This window comes from Dasypus novemcinctus, chromosome 1, assembly GCF_030445035.2.
Source record: "Dasypus novemcinctus isolate mDasNov1 chromosome 1, mDasNov1.1.hap2, whole genome shotgun sequence".
Classification (NCBI taxonomy): Eukaryota; Metazoa; Chordata; class Mammalia; order Cingulata; family Dasypodidae; genus Dasypus; species Dasypus novemcinctus.
This window is the reverse complement of record NC_080673.1, coordinates 200474666-200501915: the sequence shown is the minus strand read 5'-3', so window position 1 is coordinate 200501915 and position 27250 is coordinate 200474666. Positions and strand designations below refer to the sequence as shown.

Genomic DNA, 27250 nt, shown 5'->3' with positions numbered 1-27250 from the left:
CCTAGACTTGCCCCCGCCTGGGGGGGATTCTGCACCTCAGTTTTTTCATCTTTGTAGAGATTAAATGAGTTGACAGATGGACAGTCTGGGCAGGGTAAACTGAGGGATGGCGAGTGCCAAGTATTCCCCTACCCAGGTATCTGGGTTCCAGAGGGTGTCCTGGGGTGGAGGAGGAGGGTTAGGAGTAGGCTTTGATGCCTTAAGTTGTCTAAGTAAATTTGAGATACCTGCCCCAAACCAACTGAAACTTCATCTTCCCTTCTGTGGCCTTATGCATATTGTTATAGCCTAGTGGTTAAATCCAAGAACTCTGCAAGCAGGTTGCCTGAGTTCAAATCCCCACTCAGCCACTTGATTGCTAACTGATTACTGGCAAATCCTTTCGTTTCTCTGCACTTCAGTTTTCTTATCTGTAAAATGGGGTTAATGTTAGAACTTTCCTTATAGGTGTTTAATAGGATTAAATAAGTAATACAGCTAAAGCCTAAGGAACAGTGGCAAAGAATAAGTGCTGTAGAAATACTAGGTTTTTTTTTTTAAGGTGTTTTTATCATCTAGAACTATTTATTAATTCAATCACCCTGTTTTAAATATTTTCTACTGAAAGCAATGCTTGGAGACATTTTTCTTGTTGTTCACATCTGTACTTTTAAACATAATTATAAAATCAGACTTTGAAATGTGTACCTTCCGGCCAAGGCAAGGACACTTGAGCTTGGCGTTCATGGACCCTGTGACTGTTGTTTATCAGTTTTGCTTTTATCTTTTTTCCCTTTTTTGTAGAAAATTAATGAATTAATGAAAAGACCCAATGTAAGCCCCAAAGTGAGGGAACTCTTAGAACAAATTAGTGGCTATGACAACGTTCCAAGGAAAAGGGCAAAATTTCAGGTATGTATTTGATATAACTTCCCAGATGGAGGAGTCGTGGGCCTGGTCAGTGGCTGAGTGTGTGTAACTGTCAGAGTGGTAAGTTTTTTCTTGTTGTTGCTTACAGAATTGGATGAAGAACAGTTTAAAAGTTTATAATGAGCCCATCCTGGAGCAGGTGTGGAATATCTTTTCTGAAGCTTCCAGCAATGTAAGTGAAATCTAATTTGAGATGTGTAGTGTGGCAAAAATGATTAGTAATTATGAAATGGGAATGTCTTATTTTTGGAGGTCAAGACAGCCTTCTTTTTCAGAGAGCCTCTCTGTGCCTTCATTTATGGGAAGGAATAGACTGAATGCACTGCAGAGAAGATTTCCTTATTGTGCAGAGAAAGGTATTTAATCCCACTGTTTGATAAGGGTGTCCGCTAACACTTGTGATTGGCTTAGAAATCAGGCAGCGGGGTGCACTGGGAAGAGCTGTATCTTGGGTTTCCAACAGACCTGGTTTGAGTCCCTGTTGGGCTGTTTACCAAATGTTTGATCTTGGGCATGTTGTTTAGCTTCTCTGAGCCTCAGTTTCCTTATCCTTAAAAAAAGAAAGCAGACAAGAATATTCATTCATTTAGTCTGTATTTACCAAGTACCTGATCTATACCAGGATCTCAGCAAATAATAAAAAGTATCATATAAAAGCTTCTAGCCCAGTGCCCAGCATATATAGTGGGCACTTGAATTCCTGTCTCCTTTACTTCTGCTAAAGGGCTAATTCCACTTGAGTGACGAAATCAGCTGCCTGACAGAATGGTTTGATAGTGAGAAAAGTTCCAAATATAAAAAATATACATTCAAAACGTCTTGGTGTGATATCTTCTAGCCACATTGTTGGTTGCATTGTTTTAATTTAAAACCTTTCCCATTAGTTCAGTTTTACTTTTTTCCTGTTTGGTGACTTATATTAGTAGATTTAAAAAAATCAGTGAGGTTGAACAGCCTTTTATGCTAGTTAACTTGGTAGAAATCAACTTTCTTTACATAGAATTGTTTTGGCAGCAAATTGAGGTCAAAATAATTCCATTTTATCTCGGTAATATAGCTAGAGTTTGTCTCAATATATAAATTTGGAAACCTTACAACCAGTCTTTAAGGTGCTACTTTTTTTTTTTTTTTTTTGAGACGTGACTTTACAAAACATATATACCATACAGGATTCCCATACATCGCCCCACTACCAACCCCTTACGTTGTTGTATGTAATGCCTATTTTTAAAGGTTATTTCCATCGTTTTAGTTAAGAATTGAAGATTTGAAATTATTTTTGGTTCAACTGCGGGATTAAAGCAAGGTTTTTTTTGTTTTCCCCTTTAAGCTGGGAACTTAGTAAAGACTAAATGAAACCGTGTAATTAGCTCGCGGTAAACTCTGAGCTCCGCACCTTTGGCCTTGCGCAGTGGCCTCCCAGTCATAGCGTTGTGCAGAGTGAGAGGCCCTGCGGCACCTCTGGTTCCTACCACAAAGAGCGCCCGCCCTTACCGCCCCAGGCATTGGGGTGGAGGCTTGTGTCTCCTGTGCTGCTGTAATTATTGCCCCCATCGCAGACTGCACCTGTCACTGAGGACACAACCCCATTAGGACAGAGTCCTGACCTCATGGAGCTGTGTCTCGTAGGGGAGACAAGCAGCCATGTATCAACATTTAGGGGTTGTTCTAATGCAGGGGTTCTTTTTTTTTTTTTTTTTTTAGATTTATTTATTTATTTAATTCCCCTCCCCCCCCCTTGTCTATTTTCTGTGTCTTTTTGCTGCGTCTTGTTTCTTTGTCCGCTTCTGTTGTCGTCAGCGGCACAGGAAGTGTGGGCGGCGCCATTCCTCAGCAGGCTGCTCCCTCCTTCGCGCTGGGCGGCTCTCCTTATGGGTGCACTCCTTGCGCGTGGGGCTCCCCTACGCGGGGGACACCCCTGTGTAGCAGGGCACTCCTTGCGCGCATCAGCACTGCGCATGGGCCAGCTCCACACGGATCAAGGGGGCCCGGGGCTTGAACCGCGGGCCTCCCATGTGGTAGACGGACGCCCTAACCACTGGGCCAAAGTCCGTTTCCCAATGCAGGGGTTCTTAACCAGGGATCTGTGAGCTTGAATTGAAATTCAAAAAAGCATTATTCTTGTGGGGATGTGTTGGTATGGATGTGACATATTTATAAAATAATACACGGTATGGTGTGGACTTAGTAAGGGTCTGTGGTTTTCACCTGACTGGCAAAGGGGTCCGTGGAACAAAACAGTTAAGAACCCCTGGTGTAATGTGAGGGTGTGATAAGGACTCTGAAGAGCTAGACGGCCGGGAAAGGGGCCTTCTCTAGGGGAGGGGTTGGTGACGGGGTCTCTGAGGAGAGCCTCGTTCCAATGGAAAGACGATGGGGAGTGAATTATTGAGCTAGATGGGGAGATTGTGACTGTCTGTCTGTCTGTCTCCCTTCTGGAGGCCTAAGAGTAGGTTTGCCTGTGGAGGGAAGGCACCAGCTGGAGATTTAGTCTAAACTGGGTGGAAGCAAAGCTAGGGTTTGTGGGACTCAGTGATTATACTAACAACATTTTAAAGACACCAACAAAATTGGGGGACAAATGTGAACTTTCTTTGTCCTCTTCTACTTTCTGAATCTATATCTGAACTCATCTTCTGCCTTCTTCCCTCCAAGTGTCTGAAAACTTTGTGATACCCATTTTTTAAATGCTACTCTTCAGCCCCGAATTGAGCATTACAATCTAAGTGACGCGTGACTGTCATGCATAGTTCCTATACTTTCCAAAAGGCCTTTGGCAGAAGCCAGTCCTTCTTTATGTGGACCAATGTGGAGGAAAATATTCCCTCCTGGATACCTAGTTGCCCTCCCAAAGGAGTGAGAGAGACTGAAGCAGCCCTGGGGCCGCAGCCATTGACCCACCCCCTTCACCTCAGAGGCCCCACTAGGGCTTGTGGAGCAGTGAAATAAATCACTCCAAGTTAGCCCTTGAGAAAGGGCTAGGGCAGAGCCAGGTTTTACAGTGGGGAAGGGGACTGAGCTATGCTGAAGCCACTTTCTTCATTAGGCTCTAAATGCCGAATGCATAAAGTAATGCGGCAAATGGGACGTTTGTCTTGTTCCAACGCATGTAGCTCCTCAGCTCTGTGTGGTTTCTTCCTCAGCCTCCTTTCGCACCTCTCTTCTGCAGTGGCCTCCCTGATGGTTGCATCTTCTCTAAATAGTGATGGTCGTGGTAACACCTTTGTCAGGGGGTGAGAGTTTACAGACCCCCCGAGTAGGGTGGACTGGCTTACTGAGCAGCCACTGTGCTAGGCCAGTGACATGCCTTTCCTCATTGTGTTCTTACCTCAGCTGTATGGGGTAAGTATTACCTTTGACTCCACAGATGAGGAGATAGGTTCAGAGGAGATAAATCACTTGCCCTGAGTCACCTGGCTAATGAACGGAGCTGCAACTTGAACCCAGGTCTGCAGGCATGTAATAAAATGCCAGTGGCTTCTACCAAACCCAAGTGCTCTTCTTTCATCTAAAAGAAGGGTGACTAGTGAGTCGAAAATTAAAAGTCTGGCCCGAGTGACATAAGGATTCGTCACTTTCCAGTGGAAAGGAAATGTCTCTCAAATGCAGAGAGGGCTGTGGGCTGGGGGGACTTGTTCCCATTTTGTATATTTACTACTACATTTTAGCAGTTGGCAGTGGGGCCACAGTTATAAAATGGTAAGTAATAAAACCACTTTTCTTGAGCAGTTTATTTGGTGGATACGTGCAATGATGTGAACATCTGTGTCTGAAATGAGTACTTACGAGTTTCTTGGTTTTGCTTTTAATAATAAGGAACCAGTCGGTAGGGAGCAGGATAAACAGTCACTCAGCCAAGTGGCCGGTCCGCGTGCAGAGCTGGCCACTACGGCCCCGCCCTCCAAAGCCAGTGAAACCCCCAGAGAGCAGGCGGAGGTGAAGAAGAACAAGAGGGAGAGGAAGGAAGAGCGGCAGAGGACCAGCAAGAAAGAAAAGAAGGAACTAAAATTAGCAAACCACCAAGGAAACTCGAGAAGTCAAAAGCCTAAAAAGCACAAAAAGGGGCAGGAGGCTGAGCTGGAGGCTGCAGGTGAGGAAGTTCTTGAGGCCGACGGCTCAGCAGAGAAGAAAACCAAGAAGAAGAGGAGCAAGGGGGCCAGTGCGGCGGAGGCGGGAGTGGATGGAGACCAGGGCAGCGAGGGAGACAGCGATGAGGAGGCAGAGTCGGGTGCAGCGAGAAGAAAGCGGAAGCACTCTGAAGGTACGTGGCTCACTTAGGCTCTGCGCCCTGCTGGGAACGTTTTTAAACTACACATTCGGAGTTTATAAAACCTGTTTGACCTTGCTTTTTTTTTTTAATATTTATTTTTTGTTTCTTTTCCCCTCCTGCCCATTGTCTGCTCTCTGTGTCCATTTGCTGTGTCGTCTCTGCATCTGTTTGCATTATCCACCCACATTGGGAAACTGCATCTCTTTTTTGTTGTGTCAGCTCTCCGTGTGTGTGGCACTACTCCTAGGCGGGCTGTGCTTTTTTCACACAGGGTGGCTCTCCTTGCAGGGTACACTACTTGTGCGTGGGGCTCCCCTACGCGGGGACACCCCTGTGTGGCACGGCACTCCTTGCGCACGGCAGCACGGCAGCACTGCGCATGGGCCAGCTCACCACACGGGTCAGGAGGCCCTGGGGATCAAATCCTGGACCCTCCATATGGTAGACGGACGCTCTCTCAGTTGAGCCATGTCTGCTTCCCAGACTTTGCATTGTGATCCCAAAGAGTATAAGTTTTAGGATCAGGCTGACCAGGGCAAGTGACCACCTCCCATTTCCCCTTTCTTCTTCTCTAAATGAAGGAGGGTAAAAGCCATGGGGCCAGATTGCTTAAAGAAGCTGGATGGTGTTTAGTGCTTCTGGCACCTGGAAGGTACCCTGTAAATGGTAGCTGCTGTTGTAAATGCAAGTAACTTAATATACTTTTATCTTTCTAAAAACTTAGTTGAAGCAGATTCTAAAAAGAAAAAGATGAAGCTTCTGGGGCATTCTGAAGGTGGAGAGACGGAAGACCAAGAAGCTCCTGTGAAAGGTATTGTATTGTCATTTTAAAAGCACTGCCCATTTAGGAATGGGAAAGAGGCCAAGCGAGATACCCCGGGAAAGGAGGGGGGCACCAGAGTCTTCCGGTAGGGTCTCCCCCTCCAGAGGCACAGAAAACAGTGTTGGTGGCACATGTGAGGATTTGAAAGCAAATGAGTTCTCTGGGGTGAGTCTTGAGGGAGTAGAATGAGAATAGTGCCTGCGGTCCCTCTCTTCCAGTGTCTCCATCGCTCGCTCTCTTTCTTTTTCATTTTAGTCCGAGACACTGCTGAAATGCAATATACCAGAAATAGGTTGGCTTTTACAGTGGGAATTTATTAACTTACCAGCTTACAGTCCGGAGGCCGTGAACATGTCTAAATCAAGGCTTCATTAGGCAATGCTCTCTCCCTGAGGACCAGCTGCCGGCCACCCTGGGCTCCTCTGCCACATGGCCAGGCACATGGCGGCATCTGCTGGTGTCTCCCTTCTCTTCTGGATTTCCTTGCTTTCAGCTTCGGGCTTCCGTGGCTTTCTCTCTTCTCTCTCCGTATTCATCCCATTTATAAAGGACTCCAGTAAGGGAACTTAGACCCACCCTGGTCCTACTGTAGTGATCTGATCAAAACTCACCCACAATGGGTTCACACCCAGGGAAGGACCAGCTTTGAGAACCTGGTTTTCTGAGGTACAGTCTCAAACTACCATAGCTCACGCTAAGAATGAAGAGGCAAGCTGTCTGGATTGGAAATGTAGATTGTCTTTGGAATTTAGAGTAAACCCAGTATGGCTATCAAAGGCCCTGTTCCCTCTCTCCCTTGCCCACCTCTCTGTGCTCTCCTGTAAGTCCTTAAGGTCCAGCCAGACTTGACCACGTACCCTCCCCAGCTGTGGGTCTGCTTCCAGTGTCTCTTTGGTTGAAGGAACTCCATGGCCCCCCTGTCTCCTTCAGCCCAGCTGTCTCCTTGTCAGAACCCAGTCCCTTCCCTTCAGAGCTGCTCTCAAACGCTGCCTCCTCCATGAAGCTCTCCTGCTCCCTCAGCCCTGAGGCCTTCTTCTCCTGGGAGGCGGCTGGCTGTCACCCTCTGCCCTCCTGGGGTCCTGCCAGACAAAGACCATGGAGTCAGGTGGGAATCAGGCTTTCTTGATGGCATTGAGTTGGCCCTCTGGACCTGAACCACCCTTCCCCAACACAGCCCTCTACCCCCTCCATAACCCCTGGCAACCACCCATCTGTTCTCCAAATATAATTTTCTCACTTCAAGAATGTTGTATAGATGCAGGCTTTTGCGACAGGCTCTTTTCTTTCAGCATAATCCTCAGATTAATCCAGGTTGTTGCGTATATCGAGCATCATTCCTTTTTTATTGCTGAGTGGTAGTCCATGGAATGGATGGACCACAGTTTGTTTAACCACTCATCATTGGAGGACATCCGAGTTGTTTCCAATGTCTGGTTTTTCTGAATGAAGCTGCTTATGAACATTTGTGTACAGGTTTTTGTGTAAACATAAGTCTTTGTTTTTTTGGGGAAAGGCCCAGGATGCAGTTGTTGGGTGGTCTGGTTAGATGGTTAGTTTTTAAAGAGCTGGACCAACTTTTCCAGAGTGGTTCAGTTCCTGCCGGCACTGTGTGAGTGCTAAAATAATATTAAAAAATAATAAGTAGAAGAAATCATTTTCTGTGATTTCAAGACTTATGATATAGCTATGGTAATCAAAACTGTGTGGTATTGGTGGTACAGACTTTTTTTTTTTTAAAGATTTATTTATTTTATTTATTTCTCTCCTCTTCCCCCCCACCCCAGTTATCTGTTCTCTGTGTCTATTTGCTGCATATTCTTTGTCTGCTTCTGTTGTTGTCAGCGGCATGGAAATCTGTGTTTCTTTTTGTTGTGTCAGCTCTCTGTATGGGTGGCGCCATTCCTGGGCAAGCTGCACTTTCTTTCGTGCTGGGTGGCTTTCCTTACAGGGCGCACTCCTAGCATGTGGGGCTCCCCTACGTGGGGGACACCCCTGCGTGGCACAACACTCCTTGCACGCATCAGCACTGCATGTGGGCCAGCTCCACACGGGTCAAGGAGGCCTGGGGTTTGAACTGCGGACCTCCCATGTGGTAGACAGACGCCCTAACCACTGGGCCAAGTCCATTTCCCAACGTTTCTATGTAGATCAATGAAACAGAGTAGAGAATCCAGAAATAGACCCTTACAAATATGCCCAACTGATTTTTTTCTCTTTGGATGGATTGTGTGCTTTATATTAATATGTATCAATAGAACTGATTTGCTTGGGAAAAAAGACATTAGACCTTAGCCTTGTTTTTAAAGTTTGGTTAAACATTAAGCTAGCTAAATAACCTCCTTGAAAGGTTTAAACACATACAGAAAGCGTCTTCTCTCTGATCTTAATTTTACATACAAGGAAGAGGTGAGGGGGAAAGGTACATAATTCTTTAGTAGCATATAAGGCTAAATCCATCAACCACCTTAAACTAGAATGTCCATTACTGACCCCATTAAAATGAAATGGGCAAATATCAAAAGTTACCACTTCATAAACCAAGGGTTTACAGTAAGTGAAACATTTTGTGAAACACTTCAAAAACTTTTAGCCATAAACTAGAGGAATCATCTCCTCATTCTAAGAAAGAAAGGCTTAACAGAAAGTAAAATATGTTTATACTAAACTGATTTTCACTACTCTTTGAGCAAAAGAAATGAAAAGTAATGGTTGGTTAACTAAGTTCTTTGCACTAACCAAACTAATTAATTACAGTGATTGTAAAAGGCAATAGGCCATCTGACTGAGCAGCTTGATAATTCTGAATACTTTTGCAATAATAATTTTTTTAATGCAAGACACAAATGATTCAGACATACATGTTCATCTTATGCATCCTGCATCACTTTGCCAGTCTTTTAGCTGTTCTATTCTTTTGCTTCTCCATATCAATTTTGGAATCATCTTGTCTAGGTCTACCAAAAACTCTGTGGGGATTTTGATAGGAATTGTGTTCAATCTATAGATCAGTTTGGCGAGAGCTGACATCCTTACCATGTTGAGACTTCCAGTTCATGAACATGGTACATCTCCAATTATTTAGATCTTTGATTTCTTTCACTGGCATTGTGTTTCCAGTGGACAAACCCTGTACATGTTTTGTTAGATTTACACCGAAGTATTCCATGTCTTTTGAGCAGTTGTGAATGGTGTTGTATTTCTCATTTCAGAGTCCACATACTCATTGCTACTGGATTGAAACACTATAGGTTTTTATATGATTGTCTTGTATTCTGCCACATTGCTGAACTCAATCTTAGTTCTAGGAGTTTTTGTGTTTTTTTGTAGATTCCTCAGGGTTTTCTATATAGACAATCAAGTCACCTGCAGATAGGGACGGTTTTATTTCTTCCTTTCGGTATATATGCCTGTTCTCTCCTTTCCATGCTTTATTGCCCTGGGTAGAGTTTCCAGCACTGTGTTGAATGAGATGGTGAGAGTGACATCCTTGCTTTTGTCCCTGGTCCTAGCAGGAAGCATTAAGTCTTCACTCTGAAGTATAATGTGATCTGTAAGGTTTTTAAATAGTTTTTTATAAAATTGCAGAAACTCCCCTGTATTCCTATATTTCTGGAATATTTTGTAGTAGATATATGTTGAATTTTTTCAAATGCTTTTCAGTGGCCATTGATGTGATCATGTGATTTTTTTCCCCGGTTCATTTTAATAAACCAGGCTTTCATCCCTGGAATTTATTTGCTAATATTTTGCTGAGGACTTTTATGTCTATATTCCTGAGAGATACTGGTCTGTAGCTTTCTTTTTTGTGCTTTCTTTTTTTGTACTACCTTTTCTGGTTTGGGTATCAGGGTAACACGAGCTTCATGAAACGGTTTTGTTCTTCTGCCCCCAAGTTCCCTGGCCAGGCTGCCTTCCCTCTACCTTTCAGAGTCTTTAATTTGTTTACATACAATGTACAGGGTTTTGAGTTGTACTAGAAAAGAGTATGGTAATTATTCGTGGTTTTCCTTTCAACTTTAAGCTGGTCTGATCATCTTTGTCTTGCTTGCTGTGCTTAGACACAAACTTCATGGATCTTAGTGGATTCTTCATATGTCTTTGTGGAATAAAACTTTTTATAATAATTGGTAGTAGTGACAGCAGTTGGATACTTAGTTAATGGGATAATTAATTAAGAAGGGTAGTTAGTGCTTCTGGGTCCCTGGGATTGGACGAGCAAGTGGTTGCTCCAAGGACCTCAGAGCATCCTGCTTGTTGAGGGGTCAGTTCATTTCCAGGGCAGTAAGTTAAGATCGCTGAGGTTGTTGCATTACCCCCTAGAAATACAACAGGACAGAACTTCTCATGTGCTTTTCTTTATATTGTAGGTAAATTTAACTGGAAGGGAACTATTAAAGCAGTTCTGAAACAGGCCCCAGACAATGAAATAGCAATCAAAAAGCTAAGGAAAAAGGTATGTGCATGAACAAACTCAGCTCTGTAATAGCTGGGGAGAATCAGTTCCTTATTTTATTTTATTTTTTAAATTTATTTTTATTTATTTCTCTCCCCTTTCCTGCCCCCCCCCCTTTGTCTGCCCTCTCTGTCCATTCGCTGTGTATTCTTCTGTGCCCGCTTACATTATCTGGCCCTGGGAAACTGTGACTCTTTTTTATTGCATTATCTTGCTGCGTCAGCTCTCCATGTGCGACGCCACTCCTGGGCAGGCTGTGCTTTTTTCGTGCAGGGCGGCTTTCTTTGTGGGACGCACTCCTTGCTCGTGAGGCACTCATATGCAGGGACGCCCCTGCGTGGCATGGCACTCCTTGCACGCAGCAGTATTGCGCATAGGCCAGCTTACCACACGGGTCAGGAGGCCCTGGGGATCAAACCCTGGACCCTCCATATGGTAGATGGACGCTTTATCAGTTGAGCCACGTCTGCTTCCCAGTTCCTTGTTTTAAAACTTAAGTTTTTTTTTTTAATTTAAAATACTATAAGGGGTGTGTGGGGGTGGGTGGGGGGCCTGACTGTGTATGTGTCTATCTCAATGATTTTCAAGCTATTCCTTGTAGCTGCTCAAGACCTGTGGGAAAAGATTGAGCAAAATCCCATCCTACTTCTTCAGCTAGGGCAGCTCCTACATTTTGGACTTGTTTAAAAGATTTTTGTTTAGAGAAAGGCTTCATGCATGTCATTTCTTATTAAGTCTAATTGTTCAAGATACTTGGCTGCCCTTTACTTGTTCCTGAGCAGTGGCTTCTTTTCCGTTTTGTTTTTTAACTTTTTATCCGAGTGTGACCCATGTGCAGAAATGTGCTCTGCCTGTTCAGCTGGACCGGCTCTTGGCAGCAGCACACACCTATGTGCCAGCAGAGGGGTTTCTTTCATGTTTGCCATTGACCTACTTCTGGGTTAAAGAAAGAACATTTTACTGGTAAATTTTCAAGATATGCATACCCACGTGACATTTGTTTTTCTTTGTGAAGGTTTTAGCTCAATATTACACGGTGACGAATGAACATCACAAGTCCGAAGAGGAAGTTCTGGCTATCTTTAACAAGAAAATCAGCAAAAACCCCACCTTTAAGTTAGTAAAGGACAAAGTCAAGCTTTTGAAGTGAACATTTTTATATTCTGATAATGAGTGTACTCTATCGTTGACTTGTTCCTTTCATTGCTGTTTATAAAACATGTCATGAATTATAACAACTCAAATTTGCTTTCCAAAGTTGTATTTTTAAGTTAAGGAAAAGATATATTTTTGGTAGAGCTTTTATGAAAAAATAAAATATATTCTTGTCCAAAAGTCTATATTTGTGGTGGTAAAATTATTGTACTTTTGAAAATGCTTTTATGTGGAAATTTTTAAAACATGTAATCCAGTGACAAGTAAAAAAATAATTACTCCTTTGGTTAGACTAAAAAGTATTCATTTTTAACCTCATTTCTATATATTTTCTATGTAAAGTGGGTTTGTTTTTTGTGCGTGTTTTTAAAATGTGTGAGTTGCAGATTTTCCTTCAGGAGTGATTGTACTGAGGCTCTTTTGCATATAACTGTCCTCACTAACCAGCAAGTTAGACTCATTAGAGGGAATTCTTGGGAGCATTTTGAGCCCATGCTCACTCCTGCTGGGTTTGTCTTCAGCCAAAGACAGATCTGTCAGTGGATAGATTTTAGAGCGTGGTCTGAGCAGAATCATTCAGTTCAGGGAAAGAGCACATTTGAGAATGAGCATTATTGCTAAATGCTGTTCTCATGCTGCCCTGAAATGCAACAGAAATGCTAACTGAAGTGCTTGAAGTTGAATAGGTTTTGCCCACAAGCATCTTAAAAACTGGTGTTTTCTGTAAGAACCAGCCCTTAAACCAATGTTAACTGACTACTATCTGTTAATATCTCGTCCTAGAGGTGAAAGCAAGAATGGGCCGCAGAACAACATATAAGCGGATTCGGTAGTCTCGGGAGGAGGTGGAAGAGGAGGCAAAGCCTCAGTGCTCCTGGGAGAGCCCGGGCAGCCCGCTGGGCCGAGCAGCACGCTGTGCTCAGCCCCGGCTTGAGGGCGTGCCGCTGCCAGGCAGTGGGGTTGAGGGGCAGTGCGTCACGAAGACCTAGGACACGGGCTGTGGAGTCACGTCCTTCGTCCCTGAATAGTCAGCCTCTCAGAACTTCCCTTTCCTCATCCGGACCGCAGGGACGCCCAAGGTCCCTCTTGGGTTGGAAGTGAAGGAACTCCTTGTGAGGCACACAGCACTGAGCCTAAAACCTGCAGGTTAAGTGGTTGCTGTCACGTGGTTACTATGGGGAAGATTTTTTGAGTTATGAGAGGCTTTAGATATTCTGGAAAGAAAAGGGAGACGTAAGAAAGTGAAAGTGAAGCTTCATGCAGACTGCCTACTTAGGGCAAACTCCAAACCAGGTGTGACTGCTGCGTCTAGTGCAGGTGGCAAGCCCAGACCCAGGGGTGACTCCCAGGTCCATTCCCTCCGAGAGCGGAGGCACATGCCACTGCCCTCACTGGTATGCAGTGGAGGGATGCAAAGCTCCTCCACGGGAGCTACCTCGTGGTGCGTAAGCCCTGGTTTTCAACATCTGTGTTAATATTTGTTTTTCTGCATTCTTCTGGTTTTACTGTGATACATTTAAGACAAAGTTTGCAAATTTGACAAAATTAACTTAAAAAGTTTATCTATGCTGTGACAGAGTCCTCATTTCTGTTATCCTGTTAGCCAAGATACTCAGGAGTTAAAACTTCCTGGCAGAGCAGAGCTTCCCAGGGATTCTAGCAGAGTCCGTTTCCGACTGGGGCTGGAGGAGTTGGCTTGAGTTCCCTGTAACTCTTAAGGGGACGGACATAAGGCCACTGATGGCGGTTCTGACAGTCGCGGTCAGGAAAGTGTCTCTTTACTGAACTTGGCATTCAGTAGAGGGAAGGGCCATCCAGGCATTCACTTGCCCCCATGGGCTGAGCTGCAGAGCAAGGCCCACAGGTCATTACCAAGGTCTGGGCTTAGAGACCACCCTTTTGGTTTGGGCAGTTGCCTGCCCAACTCAGACTCAAACTCTCATGACACTGGTCCAGGGGACTTCAGAAATGGATCTAAAGCTATTTGTGTACGGCTTCACAGCTCTGGTACTTGGAGTGCAAGACATACTCATGACCAGATATACAGAAAAGTTCTTCCCCAAACCTGCCAGATGCATTTTGCACCTTATTTTCTGGCATCCCTGGCAGTTGCCAGCTATGTGCATCAGCTGGTTCCTGGGGCGCTGCTTAAGCAGGATTTGGGAGAAGATGGGCTTGACCTCCCCTAGAGCTTTAGTACCTAGAAGCAGCTGTGTGACTGTCGCAGGCTTAGGCCCTCCATAATGTCAGGCAGCACTAGGCAATTTACATTCCCATGAGGAAACTTGAGCCTCAGGGATGTGAACGTGCGGCCAGACTGCCCTCTCCTCTGCCAGGCTGTGAGAGCCAGACTTGGGCCAATGCAGGAGAGAGGTCGAAAAAGTGCAAACAGATGGTGGCAGAGGGGCGTGTATATAGATAGAGCTTTTGTTAAAACCTGCAAAATCTCACGGTTAATTTTGCTTTGGTCAAGTGTAAGTGATCTGGTTACTTGACGCCTCTCTCAAGGGCGTCTTTCCTACTTCTCTCCCTCACAGGCTGGTTATGAGTCTTAGCCAGTAAAAGTCAAGATTAATAGTCAGCATTTTTATAGCTCTGCAGATTTTCATGAGTCTCTTTGGAATGCTCTCACATTGTCTTTCTAAACATCTCATTTTAAGGTAAAATTTGAGCTGACCAGATCCCATTAAAACAATTTACTTTGGTAATCTCACTAGCCGGTAATTGCCTTTCTTTTGCAAAATAAATTGCTAGGAATTGAAAAGAGAAAAATAGTATAGACTTGCTGTCTTTTGTGGCTGATCAGTGGTTTTATCCAATGCATCTTCATTAGTGAAAGCTATTTTTAGCATGTCTTAGTTCTTTCCTTTAGTCTACCATTGAAAACTGATCCTCCTACGTGATGTTATTCTTATCTGAGCAATGAACTTGGACTCCAGCATAAATTGTATATTGTTGACTTATACCTGGAGACAGAGCCATGACACGGTAGTACACTGAAGATTGTAACTTCTTCCCTTGTGGAAAGAAATTGGAGATCAAATATTATACTCAACCAAGATAAGAAAAAAGGTATATTCTGTATATTTACCAGTACTTTGAGGTTCCTGGATCTCAGAATATATTCAGCCTTTATTCCTTCTTCCAATTAAGCTTTCAAGAAAGAGCTAAAATAGACCTTCTAATTTTCTACTTAGCGAGCCAAAGAAAGCGTATTATATTTCTCATTTACTAGGTACAGAAAGTGTTATTTTATATTGAATCCTAAATTACATGTGGGCTGGAGGTTTTTGTGTAGTAAAACCTTGTTCTCCTTCCAGCAAGCTAGATTTGGGCAGAAGAATTAGTACATGTGAGAAAGCGCAACCTTTTAACTTCAGAAGAGAAATTACAGATTATACCCATGTGGTGGGATTTCAGTTTTTAAAAAAGATTCTATTAGTGTACAAAGCATGGGAGTGTAACGCAGGGAATCCAGTGATGGATGATGGGCTGTGGTTAACAGGACAAATATGAGAATGTTTTCTCTTGAACGATAACAAATATACAAAACTAATGTATTAATAATTGGGTGGGATTGCCAAAAGATGGAAACAAGCCAGGTGTCCATCAACCGATGAATGGATAAACAAACTGGTATATACACACAATGGAATATTATACAGCTGTAAGAAGAAATGAAGTCATGAAGCATATGACAACATGGATGAACCTGGAGGACATGATGTTGAGTGAAGCAAGCCAGGCACAAAAGGGCAAATACTTACGATTACACTATTATGAACTAAGTAGATTGTGTAAACTCATGGAGTTAATAATTAGAATACAGGTTACCAGAAAATAGAATTGGGTTTAGAGACTGGAAAGCTGAGAGTTAATCTGTGCAGCATTGGTGAAAGCGTTGTTTGTAAATCTTTGGAAATGAATGGAAATGGTGAGCACATCATGGTGTTTATGACTAGCAGAGCTATTATATGGGTATGACTGGTTGAAAGGGAAAGTCTAAGGTCATGTATATTACTAGAAGGAAAGCTGTAAAGTAACATGGGACTGTAACAGTGAAACCTCATGTGAAATGTGAATATGGGTAATATTGCATATATGACTTTTTATAAAATATAAGCACAAACTAAGTTGGAAACAGAATAGCAGTTATGTATGGCAGGAAGCATAGAGATTGAGAGGTGTTACGTTTTTATTTTTGTTATTTTTTATTAGTATTATTGGAATAATGAAAATGCTCTAATAATCATTGAAGTGATGAATGCATAACTATATGATTATACCAAATACCAGTGATTGTATGCTTTGGATGGATTTATGGTTTACTAATATGTATCAATAAAACTGATTTGTTGAAAAAATAATAGCATATGTTGAGAGAAAAATATACCAAATGTAAGAAGAGCTATAGTTGTAATATTTTGACATGCTCTTCCATAGTTTGAAACCAATGTTTCACAACAATGCAAGGTACTGTTGGTGGGTATGGTATGGGAGCCCTGTATGATACACGTTTGTTTTGTAAGTTCACAACTTTCATTAAACATTTATTGTTTATATACATTCATGTATAATGATATACTTCAATACATTTTTATTTTTTAAAAAGTGGACAAAAGAGAAAAAAAGATTCTGTTGGGAAGTTGTCTTGCGTGCATTGATTTTTTTTTTTTTAAGATTATTTATTTCTCCCTACCCCCTTGTTATTTGCACTTGCTATGTCTGTTCGTCTCCCTCGTTTCTTTAGGAAGCACTGGGAACCTCCACTCCCTGCTTTGTTGGGTTTCTCGTTTTGTTTTTCTTCTTGTATCTCTTGTTACTTCATTTTGTTACGTCAGCTTGCTGTGCCTGCCCATCGTGCCAGCTTGCTGTCTTCTTTAGGAAGCACCAGGAACCGGGCTAGGGACCTCCAATGTGGCAGGTGGGAGCTCAATCACTTGAGCCATATCCGCTTCCCTGTGCATTGATTTTTGTGCCTGTATTCTCTAGCACCCCTGCGGCCTGCACTTCTGCCCTGTGCTCTCTGGTCACGGCAATGCTTCTAAGTTACAAGGACCAACCAAATAAATCCAGAGCACGTCCCATGGGCCAGGCTGTGTGCTGGCACCTTGGGATTCCAATGCTGTCTTGAGGGAGGCGAAGACAGATATTGAGGCAAGCAGTAAAGTGTCCTGGTGGTGTGCTAGTTGTAAAGTGGGCCCAGACAGGAAACGATGGCTTCTGCCTGGAGTCCGGTGTCTTTAAGGCCTGTGGGATTTATTATTGAAAGATAAGTGGTTATTGCCTACTTGATGAATTCGGTCATCTTTCTGTTCTGCCTGCCCCTCCACCTACTCCTCCCCCACCCCAGCTTCCACTCCCATTCCTATGGGAAGCAAGGGGAGGTGATATGTGCAAAACGGGCCTGTGTGCCAGAATTGGATTTGAGATTGAATCTTAGCTGAACATCTTACTCGTCAAGGGCCCTGCTTGGGCAAGGTATTTAGCGTCTCTGTGCCCCAGTTGTTTGTTTTTTTAATCTATAATACTGATGTCCTTGGGTTGGTAGAGTATTTAAAAGACTGAATCAATTTCAGTACTGGCAGGACTCTCAGGTTTATAGTTCGTGGGAAACTGGTTTTCAGGAGACTGTGCTGCAACTGCCAAACAAGCCTACATGCTGTAGCAGTTCGATATGGTTATGAATTCCAAAAACAGATACTGGATTGTTTGTAAACTGGTCTGTACCTGGGTGTGATTGAGTTATGATTAGGGCTTTGATTGTGCAATGGTGGGGACTCAAAGATAAAAGGCATGGCAAAGGACAGAGTTGGGGGTTTTTGATGTTGGAGTTTGATGCTGAAGCCTTAAGCTGGAGCCCCAGGAAGTACGGTCACAGAGGAAAGAGAAGCCAGCCCAGGAAGAAAGGACCCTGAGCCCAGGAAGAAGCAAACCCTGGGAAGAAAGGGACCTTGAACCCAGAGAGAAGCAAGACCCTGGAAAGGAGGAACACAGGAAGCCTGAACCCTTGCAGCCATCGGCAGCCACCTTGCTCCAACACGTGAAAATAAACGTAGGTGAGGGAAGTAACTTATGCTTTATGGCCTGGGATCTGTAAGCTCCTACCCCAAATAAGTACCCTTTATAAAAACCAACCAATTTCTGGTATTTTGCACCAGCACCCCTTTAACTAATAATATGTGCGTTACTTTCTTATGTCAGCCTTATATGGAAGCATAGAGAAAAGTATGCAAACAGGCCAGCTCAATGAATTCTCACCAAGTGCACACACCTGTGCAGCTGCCGCCCGAAGCAAAGAAACAAGAGTGTTGCCTCCAGGGCCCTGATCCTTACTTCTCCCAGCAGGAGCTGGTTGTGCCTGGCTTTGAACTTCACGGAATGGAAGCTTCCAGGCTGGACCCTTTTGTGGATGGCTTTTCTGACAATATTACCTGAGATTCTGCCGTGTTGCTTTGCAGCAGGAGTGTATTCTATAGTTCTTAGCCACTCTACTGCTGAATGTTGGGTTGTTTCGGGGCAGCTGGATTTCTAATGAAATCGACATCTGCTAAGTGTCTCCTGGCGCTTGCACGTTCTCATTTCTGCTGAGCAGATGCCTGGGAGAGGAATCGCAGCACCAGAGGGTACGTTTCAGCCTTAACAGCCTGCGAAACAGTTTTCCAAAGTGCTTATACCACTTTACACTGCCACCCACTGTGTTTGAGGGATTACTTATCCCCAAAATGCATAAAATGTACTATTTCTCAAGTTTCCATCTCTGTGTCTATCTCCTCAAAATAGTTATCAGGACTGTTCAGTAAAATCACTGAGGATTATAACTAGGAGATAAAACTGTGGAAAATGGTATCTCCAGCAGATTGCAGCCCTGAGTGATGTTAAAAATAACATAGAACAGTGATTTACTCCAGCTTCAGGAATGCCATCTTAAGAGAGTCTGCCACTGTCCTTTAACATTTAAAGAAACTCACAAGCTTTCTCAGCTCACTCATTAGATTTTTCAGCTTCCGTAATTTGGGGTTAGATCTTACTTTTAGTTGTCTGTCTGGGTTACAAAAGTGAGGATTTATGAGGAAAAAAAACTATACACTGGTGAAAATGGAAGTTACTTTGTTTTCTTTTGAGGGCTAATGCTAGTTTAGCTTTTTTTTGTGACAGGATCCAGGGAAGCCTTATTTATTCCCTTTGATAGATGTGATTCAACTGCCCCTGTAGTAGTTTAAATTGTAATTACTGAGTAAATACATGTGTTTATCAGAGAGTAAAGGTCAGACGTTGCTCAGAAGGTCAGACCTTGTTTGTCCACAGAGCAGGTATTGTGAGCTACTGAAATACTACCTCTGCCTCTTTGCCTTCCTGTGGCCTCAGACTGATTTCTCTCAGGAGGCCCCTGGAAGTCCATATATTAGATTTCTCCATTGTAGATCAAAGGTAGGTAAAGATGCAGTTCTGCTGGGATTAAACGATCGTTCCTCACGGCTCTGCTTTTAGGATTTGGCATCAAGTCTGAATCAGGATACAAATAGTCGTGTTATAGGATAGCCCTCAGAGAATGATTTTGTACTTGAACAGAGAGGTATTATACAGCTAAAATTGAGAAACCAATCTCCCCCAGATTTCCGGGGGAAAAAAAGAATATTCGCAATTTTACGGTATCCCCACTAAAATTCTTAGGCCCCTTGGTTCTTGCAACTACAGGATTCTAGATACCTGCTGTCAGAGTTGACATAGACTTCTAGGGCACTTGGTTATTTTGCACTTAATCAATCCATATTTCATGACAGCCCACAAAAGTGCCTGGTGCTCTGCTCTTGGAACGAGGTTGTGAGCCAGGGATCTGCAGGGAGATACAGTGTTTCCAAAGGACAGTGCATCTTGGGGCTTTCCAGGCTGGGCACTGTGTAGGTCCTGGCAAGTGGGTCCCTTCCCAGCTTCAGCCTAGCCCAGCGGCTGCCATGCAGTTTCGGGCCATCCTTTCTCTCCCAGCAGGTGCCAGTGCCAATCTGGAAAGGCTGGTGTTTTCTTCCTCTTGCTTTTTTAACTTGAGGGCCATCAGATTTCCTTGGGAGATGTGGTGGTAGTGGGGTGAGGTCCAAGGAGGGGGGTTACCGAGTCCACCTGGCCCCCCACATGGGGGAATCACCCTCCAGAGCCAACCAGGCCATGGGTTTTTCTAAGGTGGTGGATGGGGTGCCTTATGAGCTCCGTTCAAAATATGCTTGCAGATTTAGTTTTATAACTTTCAATGCAGCTAGATGAGCAGTGTTGAATCCCTCAAGGAAGGACATGCAGATTCTTACTGGCCTAAAAACAATCCCCAGTTTTCATATACCTGGTTGCTTTTTTAAATTTTTCTTTAAGGAGGTACCAGGCATTGAACCTGGGACTTCATACATGGGAAGCAGGCACGCAGCCACTGAGCTACACCCACTACCCCTCCTTGTTTCTTTTTGATGATTTAGACCATTATTATTATAAAGCTATTTCAGGTAGACCTCTTTTTTCCTAATTCAGTAATTATTTTTTGAGGGTCTGCTTAAGGATGTGGGAGGTTCAAAAGAAATATTACAAGTGCTTAGAGGTTCGTCAGCAAAAAGACACAGGGGAAACCAGAGTTCATTCATCAAATGCCTCTTCTGGGTAGGGCATTGTACTAGAGAGCAGAGAAACAATGGTACTAGCCATTGAGGACTTTGGTTTATATGGGAGAAGGAGAAGAAAACATTAAATTCTGGCTTCAAGGTGGCCCCAGGTGTGAGCAGAGACTGTTCAAGAGCTCTGTTCATGTTTGGGGACTCAGGAGTGGTGGGATGTGTACCAGGATGGTAAGGCAAGAGGCCTCAAAGCAAGCACTGCTCTTGAGACCTCGGCGGGTCCAAGTGCTAGTGGGTCTGAGTTGTTAATGAAGACTTTCATAGGTTTGGGCAGAGACAACCAGACTGAGGGCATAGTTTTTTTATTTTATTTTAGAGATTTATTTATTTCCTGCCCCCTTCCCCTCCTCCCACCCTGCTGTTTTTGCTGTCTGTGCTGTCTTCTCTTCCCATTTTCTGTCCTCCAGGATTCACTGGGATTCAACCCCGGAGACCTCTGATGTGGAGAGATGATCCCTGTTAATTGCGCCACCTCAGGTCCTGGTTTCTGATGTGCTTCAGCTTGACCTCCCCTTGTCTCTCTTCTTGCTGTGCGACTCACTTGCGCGGGCACTGGCTCATGACATGGGCACTTGCGCGGGCACTGGCTCGCCATGTGGGCACCCTTTCTCTTCTTTTTCACCAGGAGACCCCAGGGATAGAACCCAGGTCCTCCCATATGGCAGGCGGAAGCTCTATCACTTGAGCCACATCTGCTTCCGGAGAGCATAATCTTTTGATACCACCCAACCCGAGTAGGACTTTCGTAAATGTATCTGGGCCACTGATGTCTCAGTGGTGTCCATAATGGGTCATGTGATCAGAAAACTCTTTCATTGTTTTATGGATAATAATGGCAGGTAGAGTACATTCATTATTCAAAACTAAGTGGGATTTTTTGGCGGCGGACTTGGCCCAGTGGTTAGGGCGTCCATCTACCACATGGGAGGTCCGTGGTCAAACCCCCGGCCTCCTTGACCCGTGTGGAGCTGGCCTATGCACAGTGCTGATGCGCAAAAGGAGTGCCGTGCCACGCAGGGGTGTTCCCCACTTAGGGGAGCCCCATGCACAAGGAGTGCGCCCCGTAAGGAGAGCCGCTCAGCGTGAAAGAAAGTGCAGCCTGCCCAGGAATGGCACCACACACACAGAGAGCTGACGCAGCAAGATGACACAACAAAAAGAAACACAGATTCCCGTGCCGCTGACAACAAAAGGGGACAAAGAAGATGCAGCAAATAGACACAGAGAACAGACAACCAGGGTGGGGGGGATGGGAAATAAATAAATAAATCTTTAAAAAACAAAACAAAGCAAAACAAAAATGAAGTGGGTTTTTGTTTGTTTTTTAAAGAGGATAAAACTGAGTTTATTTGATCACATGCACATGAATAATAGGCCAAGTATGGGGCACTGAACAGTTCTCCAAACAGCATTTGCATACTAGAGGGTTCTGGGCATGTGGGGAGGGTCATCAGCCAGGGCACCCCTCCACTCTGCTCTAGGTCTGCAAGCCTGATAGCGGCTCTCAGCATAAACACCAGAAATTTAAGACAAGAGATTGTCCCCCACAGAACCAGATGGACCCAAACATTGCTCCCCACTGGGCTGCACAGGCAGAAGCCTCAAGAGTGCATGGGAGGAAGTGGATGTGGCTCAAGCAGTTGGGTGCCTGCTTACCACATGGGAGGTCCTGGGTTCAATTCCTGGTGCCCCCTAAAGAAGGTGAGCAAGATCGTGACCTGATACACAAGATGACACAAAGAGAAGATGCAATGAGATGATGCAACAAGGAGACACAAGAGATGCAACAAACAGGGAGTAGAGGTGACACAAGTGACTGAGCACCTCCCTTCCACATGGGAGGTCCCAGGTTCAGTTCCTGGTGCATCCTAAAAAAAGAAGACAAGCAGACACAGAAAGCACACAACAAACAGACACAGGGAGCAGACAGCAAGTGCAAACAACAAGGGGGGTTGTAGAAATAAAATCTTAAAAAAAGTTAGAGTATATGGGGACACTGACACAGATGAGGGTTCCTGTCTGCCTAGCCACTTAATTCTAGGCTAGTTTCCTTTTATTCACCTCTTCCTTTTCCTTTCTGGTTTTAAGATTGGTCCTTTCACTGCCGGATCCTTTGGTTGAGACCAGCACCTCTGTTCTCTCTGCCACACTGACAGCCAAAAGGAAGCTTCTCCCCAAAATCCTATTCTGGAATTCAAACATACTGCCTATCCTGAGAGTCACTAGGGCTCGCTCTTCTAATGCAGTAGACATCTGCTGGGCTCATGTGAGAATCCCATCTCCACCACTTAGGAAGAATGCATTCAGAGAAGGTGCCCAGGCAGAGATGCCGGTGCTGGCATGCATGCAAAGGGAAAGAGGCAAGGGGATAACGGCAGGGCCCAGCACCGTCGGTGTCCTCAGTGCAGTGAGGTTCGTGTTCCTGGAGCTGTTCTGGGTGCATCTTAGTCTTGACTTTCTATCTTGTGAGGTACCTCGGAGAAATTCCAATCAGTTACTTTAAAATTGTGTATATGTATTTTATTATTATAATCATTATTGCATAGTTATGATTGTTATTTTTATTTTGCTTAAGCTGATCAGAGTTGATTTCTGTTGTGGGTAACTAAAAGAAACCTCTCTTAGTAGAATAGTTGAATAATGAATAATGAACAAGGAATAACTAGGTTCATTTGAAGAAGGTTCAAGTGTATACCTCAGGTGCTATAAACTAGCATTTTCTTAGCACTTTCTATGTGCCAGTCTTTTCCATTTAGACCCTAGGTGCAAGGCCATTTAAACTCTCTTCATCACAGGCTATGAGAAGAGAATAAGAAGAAGAAAGGATAAACATGATCATACAAAAGGTAAACAATAAACTGGAAGAATATACTTGCCACATAACTGGTATTCAAAGATATCCTTGAACTATAACTATAGGAAAGATGAAAATCACAACAGGAAAAAGATGTGCAAAAAGAGCCAATTAGCATGTGAAAAATCAATCTATTAAAAAAAGACAAGCTAATTAAAATGACATGCTCCCCCGACTCCCCCCAAATATCATTTGGGAAAAATTTACCAAAATGATAAAGCCCAATGGCTGATACAAGTGTGGAAGATGGCTTCTGCCCACTGCTGGTGGGAATGTGAAGTGTATTGGCTACCCTTTCTGGAGTTTGTTGGAAAGTATTACTATTTAAAAGCCTCAGAAATATTCATATCTTTTGGCCTAGCAACTCCAATTCTATAACTTTTATCAGGGAAGTAATTAGAGTTGTGTTTAACAAGAGATGTGTATTTTGTTGCATTATTTATATAACGAGAGGGAGAATTTTTTTTAACCAGCTTTTTCCTTGGAATGAAGGGTAGTAATCCAAGTGATATATATACTAAATTTACTGATTGGTGCCTGAATGCTAGGTAGTTTTCCAAGTGCTTTTCATGAATAACCTCACTATCCTCACAGTAACCAAACAAGGTTAGGTGTAGATAATACTTCACGTTATGTCGGCGAGACAGGCGTAGTAAGTTGATTCCATGTCCTGTTTCTCACACACACACACCCCTCCCACCACACCATGGAGCCTTTAGTGTCAGGGTGGTATTCCCTGCCCTTGGAAAAGGCAAAATGGTAGTGGAAAGAGCTGTGTTCCAGCCCCAGCTTTGCCACTCGCCAGCTTGTGGCATGAGGATCATTACATGCTCTCTGAGCCTCAGTTTCCCCATTCTTGACCTGAACTTGCTTCTGGTCCCCAGCAAAGGGCAAGGTCATCATAGAGTGGTCTGGCTTCTCTCAGTTTCTGGATATTCCCCAGAACTTCCACCCTTCCCCCTTCAGCCTCTAGTGGGTCCCCCTACAAATGTTCAAAATGTCAGGAACTAAACACTGGTTCATTATGAGGAGGAATCCCAAAGCTTCAGCTCAAAAGGAGACTAGCTTTAAAAACAAAGATGATAATGAGTCTAAACATTGGTGTTTACCAAGCCTGTGCCACGTGCCCAGTGACACGGTACTTACAAAAGGGAACGAGAATGCCTCGCTTCCCTGTCCACTGTTCAGTTAGGGATCAGCAGAGCAGCTACCTGCCACGAGGAGGAGAGGACTCCTGGTCTGCTCCAATGATTGCAAGTTACAGAAAACCACTCCAAAGGAAAAATACCCACTCTAAGTTAAACTAGGACTATAGTTAATGTATAATTGTAAGAATGTGCTGTCATCAATTGTAACAAATGTTCTACATCAATGCAAGGTGTTAATAATTGGGTGGTATGTGGGAATCCTGAATTTTATGCATGATTGTTCTGTAAGCCCACAACTTCAACTTCTCTAATATCTATCTATCTATCTATCTATCTATCTATCTATCTATCTATCTATCTATCTATCTATCTATCTATCTCTATCTACATCTCTCTACGGATATATATAATAAAACCACTCAAATTAGCATTAGTTTAAATTTTTTTTTCTTTTGGCTCAGAAAATCTGGGAATATTCGTGAGATCTCAGCAATGGATAATGGGGCAGTTTGAGATTATTTATGAATCCCCAAAGAGAAAGATTATGTTTGTAAACTAATCTGTTCCTCTGGGTGTGATATCCTTTGACTGTATTAAATTCAAAGGATTCAAGCTTATTTAATAAAATCAATTTAGGGCTTTTGATTCGACAGCATCAGTAAGGTGTGACTCAGGTCGAGTCCCCGTCCCTTGGTGAGACTATAAAAAAGACACTCACTCAAGAACACACACAGAAGGGGAAAACCTTGGTCATTTCAGTCTTGCCGTGTGACAGAAAGGAGAAGGCTCAAACAGATAAAGCCCCAGGAAGAGAGATGAACGCATTTTCTTGATAGTTTCCAGCCAAAGAGAAGAGAGCAGCTGAGCAGCTGAACAGGCCTGAGAGACCAGGCAGAGATCAGTGACCATCTTGCTTCAACACATGACAACTGACTTTGGTGAGAAAGCAACCTTGCGTTGGACTTTTTAGCCCAGTAACTATAAGCTTCTACCCCAAATAAACACCCTTTATAAAAGCCAACAGCCCCTTTGGCTGACTAATACAGATAACAACCCCTAGCATTAATTTCCACGGGCCAGACTCTGTTTTAAGTTCTTTACATGTGCTGATACTTTTAATTCTTACCTAATCCTGAGGGAAAGGCACTATCCTTAACCCCACTGTACAAGTGAGGAAATGGCCACAAAAAAAGGCTAAGTGGCTTGCCCAAGGTGAGACAGCTAATAATGAGGGAACCAGGTCTAGACCGTAAACAGCTGCTTCCAAAACTCATGTGTTCCCTTAGGTTATCCAGCTGGATCCAGGAGTTGTAGCGCTCAGCTACACTTTTGTGTATGCTTCTCTTCCAGTAAGTATCACTCCTTTCGGCAATTTTCCATTTTTTGTGCTTTCCTCACTTGATTGTGGGGACAAAGTCCTGGAACCCAGCTGGATTCCGGAGTTGCAACAACGCTCCAAGGCTCGCTTGGCTTGGCTTGGCTTGTACCTCAGAGCTGCCTTCCAAGGCGATTTCCTCGACCTGACTAAGATGGCAGCCCTATGCCCACACTCACCTCTCGGCTCACCATACCAGCAGAGCAGAGTCTTCCCAGTAGCCCCAGCACAAGACCTGGGGACTGACAACTCTGGTTTGGATCATGTGCCCTCCCCTAGGACATAGTCAGCCTCTTGAGAACCAAGCAGGACAAGCACAGAAAGGAGGCGGAGTAGTTTCTCAGACAGATTTATGTCCACGACAAAGACAGTTAAGTGTGATCGAGGGCCAAAGGGACAACTGGGTAATGGAGTTCCTACTCTATGTGCCAAGGGGTTGCTGGCACCACGAGATATTAAGGTACAGTGGTCCCCACAATCAAGTGAGGAAAGCACAAAAAATGGAAAAATGCAAAAAGAAGTGATACTTACCAGAAGAGAAACATACAAAAAAGTGTAGCTGGAGCCCAAGGATAAAGGAATTACTGATGGAGTGGTGAACAGGAGATTGATCTTGAAGACCTGGCAAGCCAAATTAAGGAGTAGCGTGTATTAACTACACTGATTAAAAACAAACTGTCTGTCAGGCACTGGGTTAAGCCATTTGCATACATTTATTTTCCCTCTGAGACTTGTCATTTCACAGATGAGGAAACTGATGCTTAGAATAATGAAATAACTTGCCCAAAGTCCCATAGCGACAGAGCCTATAAATGCCTCGGACTTAACTGTGTTCCAATGGGAGGCCAGCAAAAGTTGTAGTCAAGTTCATTTTCTCCCGTAAAAGAAGTCCAGGTGAAGTTGAAAATTTCTTGGGAGGCAGCAATCTGATACCATGTAATTATAATTAAGGTATATAGTACACATACTTAAGAACTGTTGGAATGGAGTCCTCAGCAATGGTGGTCATTATATGTTGGGCTTTTTCCAACCTGGTTTTAGGCATCATCAACATGGTGTACAAATAGTGCCGTTTAAAATATCAGAGGGGGAAAAAAAGCTGGAAGGATTTCAGACCCAAATACAAAAGCCCTGAAAGCACCAAAGTGGGAAACCCAATCTGCCCTGAACATACTACATATGGAAAACCTGGAATCTACCAATGCCCCTGGGAATATTTAGTTACAATGAAGACCCAGCGCTGACCCTTTTGCAAGGAGACAATCAATAGGAGGCTGTATTTGATAGAAGAAATTCACTTCCTTTTACCAAGGTTTCTAGCTCCATACAAGAAAGAAGGGAGGGCAAGGACCCCAGTCGGCTTTGAAGAGATGAACCCCTATTATATTTGGGAGTCTGAAAAGAAAAACAAAACAGAACAAGAAAAGGGAGGTATTGTTAAGAAAAGCCATATGATCCACCCAGCTGTTAAATCCTTTGCTTCAAAGGGTGTTGCTAGAAAGGCTAAGAATTGGTGGAAATAAAACAGGAGAAACTTGACATTCTTTTCTTGAATATTACTGCATCCTTTTACAATTACCCATGACTTATAGAGATAATATTAAAAAGT

The 27250-nt window shown here is 43.7% G+C and overlaps 1 protein-coding gene across 1 annotated transcript in view; it reads left to right on the top strand.

Moving 5' to 3' along the window:
* Positions 1–16176, top strand: part of LYAR (Ly1 antibody reactive) — a 28334-nt gene extending 12158 nt beyond the window's left edge. The window contains exons 4-9 of the mRNA XM_004449266.4: positions 784–891; positions 998–1081; positions 4726–5170; positions 5904–5990; positions 10370–10455; positions 11471–16176. Coding sequence (XP_004449323.2) covers positions 784–891; positions 998–1081; positions 4726–5170; positions 5904–5990; positions 10370–10455; positions 11471–11605 — 945 coding nt within the window. The 3' untranslated portion in view covers positions 11606–16176. The remainder of the gene's footprint in view (positions 1–783; positions 892–997; positions 1082–4725; positions 5171–5903; positions 5991–10369; positions 10456–11470) is intronic.
* Positions 16177–27250: the final 11074 nt, after the last annotated feature.